Here is a 5,822-nt window from a genome sequence, read left to right on the forward strand (position 1 = left end):
GAATTATTCAATATATTTACAATAAATTAGAGATGAATAAATTAGAAACAGAGGAAATTGATTTCAATAGATGTTCATATAGTCAATGTTATGTTTTCGTTGTTCGCTTCGGTAGTTTTACCGAGCAAAGTAATGCATGATCGCTGCTTTGGATTATATTTATTCAAGGATCGCGAAATAAAAATTTGAAGATGCATTTCTACAATAAATTAGACTCGAAAATGCGTAATGCGTGATCGATGCTTTAGATCATGTTTGGTCAAGTAAAAATGCTATTTAAATATGAACGCTATGATCATAACCACGAGAGCGATTTTTCATCCGACTAAAAACTATCGACTAATTAGTCGATAGTATGTTGCGATTATTCCCTAGGTAGTCGATACTTTAAATTATCGATAGTGCCCATCACTACAATTTTATTTAATATATTTTGCTAACGGACATGAGGGAGAGTAAGGAATATTATAATGACACAAAAAACCATGCAAAGTTTATTGAATTGCATCAAATTTTATTATAGTACAAGAAATATAATTACACTGTTCATTAAGTGTATACATAAGTTGTACTTATATAACTAAATATCAATGTGCTTATTGATCAAATTAGGGATCAACCTTTTTATCTTAAATGAAACGAAACGCTCTTTTGTAAAAATAACATATTTACTGTATATATAAGCGAAAGAAAAATAAATATTGGTAGAAAAAATAAAATTCCTGAAATAATACTTTTTTACGAGACAGATGACATATATCTTTAAAGCTATGTGTATTACTATTTTATATAAAGACGTTAGAATCTTCAGACATTAGAATAGACCTTTTAAATGCCAATTGTAATATCACAGCTTCATATTGCTTCAGATACTTCCATCTGATCTGCTGCTTCTTGTTCCTGAACATTCTTATCATCACTCTGGGTCATATTTTCTTCCTGAACATTCTTATCATCCTGCATCATATTTTCTTCCTGAACATTCTTATCATCATTCTGAGTCATATTTTCGTCCTGAACATTCTTATCATCATCTTGCGTCATATTTACTTCCTGAATATTCTTATGATCATCTTGCGTCATATTTACCTCCTGAACATTCTTATCCTCGTCCTGGGTCTTATTTTCACTCTCTGAAGGCTCTTCTGATTTATTTGTATTTTCTGCCTCGGCGTTACATACAGCAGACTGAGCTGCCTGTGCTTGCGGCGAAGTATCAGACTTCAGAATTTCACGCAATGCCATAGTCGCGTATGTAGAAGATTTTAGAGACATTTCGAGAATTAAAGCTTTATATTGGCCCTCTAAAAAATTCGATAATTTCGCGTGTTTGTATATTCTTAGTTACATGAATGCTATTACATGAAAAATAAAATGTTATTCAAAAATTGTACCTGGATCATCTTTGGGAGCCACGTATTGTCTCATTTCACTGATATCGGACATAAGAAGATCGTTATATTTTTCCTTGTAATGCATTATTCTCCAGGATACACTCGAAGGGATTTGCAATATTTTCCTATAAGCGCCTCCTAAACTATATTTTCTGAAATAAAATAAACGCGTAAAATATAAAAGTACTATTAAGAAGGGACATATCTGAAATTCATTTTGAATTTCTTACTTATTTTTCTGCCTGAGATCGGTAGTCAGTCCATCTTTTGCTAAAAATTCATCGAGCCACGGTTTTGCATAAGGTGGATATGTGACTTTCCAACCAACCTGAGGCATTATTACATCTGCCAAAGTATAGTGCGGCAAATCCTCTTCTGTAAGTACTTTAACTGGAGGAAGGTTACGTAGATCTTCATTCTGGTCTTTGTCATTAGTTGTTTTATTTTCTTCTTTGGCTTCATCGATTTTAAGGCAACACTCTGTGGCGTCTGTTACTTCTTTAATCAAAGTATTGGATTCCGTGGATGTATCAGGTATCTGCGCATTTATACCTTCTTCCTTTTCAGGTCTATTCTCCATTTCGTTAGTTCCTGGATTATTCTCAGCAACAGGTTCATCTTCATTATCGCAAACGAACTCCTCTTCGTTATCATCACACTTTATACTGTTTGCATACACTAAATCTCCCACTATAGGTTTCCTTCCAAATTCTTTTATCCTCTTTGACACCATGTGATTCCAAACGAAGCTTTGATAAGCGTGGATATACATTAATCGAGCATTCCGCGGGATTGAATCGAGAGCACCCTGAGGATTATTGTTACCGGACTCACAGAGTCCTTTTAAAAGTGTAGCTTCTATTTTATCACATCTTTTAATTCTTCTGTAAGCAGCACCAGCATCTTTGGTGGTTTCATATATTTTTCGAGCTTCTACAAGATCCTGGTCTTGCTCTCCCTCTCTAGGTTTTAAAATCAATTCAATTGCCTCATTCCATTTGCCTAATAAGTAATAATTTATTACATATTTTGTGTAATGCAAAACCTTGATGGGAATTAAATACCAACACTCACCTTGAAGCAATGCTTTGCCTATGTCATAAGTTGGAATAGCACGTACAGTGCCAAACCTTTGCAAACCGTAATAATTTATAAATCCGTGATCTCTCAGTGATATCATTGTCTTTTCAATTTGTTCATCAGTTCCACTGACATTTCTTAGAGCGATTTTAAAGTGATTACCACTGAGCATGCCTAACTTCAAAGGTTCATTATCGAATTTGAAATTCCCCACGTATGCTCCGCGAATATTTTTCGCTGCTCTTAATATATCTGCAGGCTCTACCTTCCTCAAACTAACCCACTGAGCGGTCCAAGCCCGACGATCTTTAGTCCCAGCATAATTGAAATTATTTGGTCTCAAACGTAAATTCATAGCTAGTTGATTCAAAGCGTCCATTGTATCCATATTCACTTTATGTAATATGAAGTAACAATATTCCCCTCTTTTTTTCCAATCAGCTCTAGTATCCATTCGAAAATTGAAATCTGGAGACAGTAAATAATTAGTACAAGCAATGAACTAATGAATTTCTACTGAAATGTGTATACGTACTAGTATTTCTAGTTCCTTTATTTGGGAAAAGCATCAATATCTTCTTTTTGTCTTTGTCTATAGTTTGGCTACCAACATTTGTCATCCTTTTAGCAATTGTGTGGATCGCTTTACGTTGAGTTTTATCCATGTCTGTTACATCAATTTCTATACTTGATGCGTTTGGTTCTTTCAAGCTCTGTAACTGTTCCCTAACAACATCTGATACCATCTTTTTCAGATCTTCTTCACTTTCATTTTCAATCTCATCTGTTGGAATGTCTTGGTTTGTCAACTTGGCTATCTCCCCATCAAGTGCTATTTCATTGACATGAAAATCTGTGTATCGTTCTTTGATCACGCCGAAAAATCCTTCGTCTCCTATAAATTCGGTAATACCGACATCGCACTCTCTAAGCCGATTTCCAACTTCCAACTTCTTCCTCTTCCCATCTTGTTGGGTATTCGACCAGTTACGTTTATAAGGCTTTTTGCCAAAATTATCGTTCCGGTATCCTTTAAAAAAATTAAAAAATTATAGGATCAACCAATTCCTTAACATATATCATAACATGCTTGCTTCAAGGTCTTACCAGTATTATACGAATTCCTATTTCTTCTGAAATCATTATTTGAACGATAATCTTTTCTGTAATCTTTTTGATATTTGTTACGTGGATGCTCTCCTTTAACTTCTCGGCTTTTAGAACTGCTGTCAGGGTTAGTATTTGTATTCTGCATTTCAGACATTATCTTGTCTATCGATGTATGAGACCTTCACAGATTTTATCTGCAGAACTTCAACAGCAAATTAAGTCAGTTCTTCAAACCGGCCGACAATGTTTATTACTAAATTATTATTTCCAAGGTTATGGTTTTAATAACAGCACGTGTTTGAGCCACGATTTTATCTGACGATGTGAAGTTATCCCGTTTAAACCAACAGCATACGAGTAATCGATACCAGCGATACGAGCAACTTATCTGTAATCGTGTACTGTATATGTGACTATAATTACAATATTTGTAGTTGTCATAAAGAAATTAACGCGAGACTGCTGTCTAAAAACGAAAATTGCTTTTAAGGGAACTCTTATTTTTCTCATTATAAAATGATTTTTAGAAGAGTGTTAACTCCTAACGTCTTCCACAAGGTTAGACAGCTAGGTGAGTGAAATGAAAGGTATTTAAATGCCATAGATTTACATAATCTTCCTTGACTATTTTAAATAACATTGAAGTAACCTTACGAATCTCTGATAAGAATTCAATGAATTCTTATAATGCATAAGACATCATCTATTTCTAATGTGACAATAAAAATAAAATAATATTATTTTCACTTTCTCAATACGAAAAGTTATTAATATATATACGAATTTTGTTTAATTAAAAAATTATATTTATGTTCACAGAATCAATTTCTAACAATAATCTTTTTGCCAACACCTGTAGACTTCCCCAATTTGGAAGAACGTCTACTACCCTCTCTAATACCAAACAATGTTTAAATTATAGCACTGTCAATAATGGAAGTAACTACTTGGTAAAATTTTGTAATATTATTATTCTTACATTCAATCATTTATTTTGTATTATACATTTTAGATTAGTGTATTCATGTATTTTTTAGGTTCCGAAAACTACGATTGTAAGCACACAAATAAATCGAAAACTAGCTACAGTTACAGGTGATCATGTACGTTTATGGGTCTTTGAAAGACTTGTTTCGGCAGGACTCCCAATTACAATACCTGCTGCTCTGTGGACAGAAAGTCCAATTCTCGATGGTTTAATGTCTTTGTTGGTCGTAATGCATACGCATTGGTAAATATCTGTATCATAAGATGATGATGGTTATTATTATTGTCACGAACATATTTTATTTCAATTTATCTGATAAATAGGGGACTGGAAGCTATTATTATAGACTATGCACGCCCTAGCATTGTTGGACCTGTTCTACCAAAAATCTTGCATTTGTCTTTGTTCATCCTGTCAGCTGCAACACTAACTGGACTGTTTTTACTTATTAATAATGGTCCAGGTGTCTCGAAAAGTATCAAAGACTTTTGGGCAATTGGCAAAAAACCTTCTGAACAATCGTCTGTGAAAGAAAACGCCAAATAATATAAATGATGATGTCATAATAGATGTTTAATATCTTAGAACTTTTGTAATTCGCTTATAAATCCTACAGGAATAAATTATTCATCTTCAACTAATAAATTACATGCAATTTTCACTGCCCTAAATGAAAAATAAAATCCAGTAGGACGAAATATTTATTTATTCAAATTATACAAAAAAATAATGCTTATATATTAATCGTTTCTTCCATAGTCTTCAAGACTACATATACAAATATATCTACGTTTAAAACAATTACCAGAAAACAATCGTTTGAATACGAAGACTATTTCAACAATATTATTCCATTTTGGCAGTCTTATCGATAAAAGATGCTAGCTTGACATCTCTTTGTGACAAACCATTTACATCGTGAGAAGATAAAGTAATGTTCACTTTATTGTAAACATTGAACCATTCAGGGTGATGATCCATTTTTTCTGCTTGCATTGCAACTCTAGTCATAAAGCCAAATGCCTATTAACATGAAATACAGTATTTTTCATATGATTAAAACAAATAAATAATAAAAATTTGGACAGAGGCCTACCTGATTGAAGTTTTTGAATAAAAATTCCTTGTAAATAGCATCTCTATTTTGTTGCACAGACCAACCACTGGACAACAAGGGTTTCAAATCTTGTTCTCGTTCTTCTTGAGTAAGTTTTCCCTGAAATGTAAAATGTTCTTTCGTAAAATTTTTA

General features: G+C 33.1%; 3 protein-coding genes across 5 annotated transcripts in view; 1 reads left to right on the forward strand and 2 right to left on the reverse strand.

The window, feature by feature from the left end:
* Positions 1 to 490: 490 nt before the first annotated feature.
* Positions 491 to 3,906, reverse strand: Pus7 (pseudouridine synthase 7). Its single transcript, XM_018037848.2, has 6 exons — positions 3,582 to 3,906; positions 3,010 to 3,504; positions 2,469 to 2,942; positions 1,625 to 2,396; positions 1,395 to 1,546; positions 491 to 1,304 (listed from the first exon to the last, which is right to left on the reverse strand). Exons 1-6 carry the CDS (start codon positions 3,736 to 3,738, stop codon positions 856 to 858), a joined length of 2,499 nt encoding a protein of 832 aa, XP_017893337.1. The 5' UTR covers positions 3,739 to 3,906; the 3' UTR covers positions 491 to 855.
* An 80-nt stretch (positions 3,907 to 3,986) lies between these two features.
* On the forward strand, positions 3,987 to 5,217 carry SdhD (succinate dehydrogenase, subunit D). Of its 2 annotated transcripts, none has more exons than XM_018037849.2 (4): positions 3,987 to 4,155; positions 4,404 to 4,534; positions 4,622 to 4,815; positions 4,896 to 5,217. In XM_018037849.2, exons 1-4 carry the CDS (start codon positions 4,101 to 4,103, stop codon positions 5,116 to 5,118), a joined length of 603 nt encoding a protein of 200 aa, XP_017893338.1. In that variant the 5' UTR covers positions 3,987 to 4,100; the 3' UTR covers positions 5,119 to 5,217. The 2 variants fall into 2 exon arrangements, with proteins under 2 accessions (XP_017893338.1, XP_026666672.1); XM_026810871.1 differs by having other exon boundaries at positions 4,079 to 4,171.
* A 38-nt stretch (positions 5,218 to 5,255) lies between these two features.
* Positions 5,256 to 5,822, reverse strand: part of Pcd (pterin-4a-carbinolamine dehydratase) — a 1,737-nt gene continuing 1,170 nt past the window's right edge. For both annotated transcript variants that reach the window (XM_018037850.2, XM_026810873.1), the window contains 2 exons: positions 5,669 to 5,788; positions 5,256 to 5,595 (listed from right to left, as the gene is read on the reverse strand). In XM_018037850.2, the coding sequence (XP_017893339.1) occupies positions 5,419 to 5,595; positions 5,669 to 5,788 (297 nt within the window). In that variant the 3' untranslated portion in view covers positions 5,256 to 5,418. The remainder of the gene's footprint in view (positions 5,596 to 5,668; positions 5,789 to 5,822) is intronic.

Source organism: Ceratina calcarata, unplaced genomic scaffold (assembly GCF_001652005.2).
Source record: "Ceratina calcarata isolate Rehan_Ccalc_2016 unplaced genomic scaffold, ASM165200v1 scaffold18.2, whole genome shotgun sequence".
Taxonomy (NCBI): domain Eukaryota; kingdom Metazoa; phylum Arthropoda; class Insecta; order Hymenoptera; family Apidae; genus Ceratina; species Ceratina calcarata.

Excerpts from the sequence above, each read along its gene's own strand:
- Pus7 (XM_018037848.2), bottom strand. The coding sequence starts at position 3,738 with ATGTCTGAAATGCAGAATACAAATACTAACCCTGACAGCAGTTCTAAA. Across the intron at positions 3,505-3,581 it reads TAGGAATTCGTATAATACTG|GATACCGGAACGATAATTTT; the intron begins GTAAGACCTTGA and ends ATTTTTTTAAAG. Across the intron at positions 1,305-1,394 it reads GGCTCCCAAAGATGATCCAG|AGGGCCAATATAAAGCTTTA; the intron begins GTACAATTTTTG and ends CGAATTTTTTAG.
- SdhD (XM_018037849.2), top strand. The coding sequence starts at position 4,101 with ATGATTTTTAGAAGAGTGTTAACTCCTAACGTCTTCCACAAGGTTAGA. Across the intron at positions 4,156-4,403 it reads CCACAAGGTTAGACAGCTAG|AATCAATTTCTAACAATAAT; the intron begins GTGAGTGAAATG and ends TTATGTTCACAG. Across the intron at positions 4,535-4,621 it reads ATAATGGAAGTAACTACTTG|GTTCCGAAAACTACGATTGT; the intron begins GTAAAATTTTGT and ends TGTATTTTTTAG.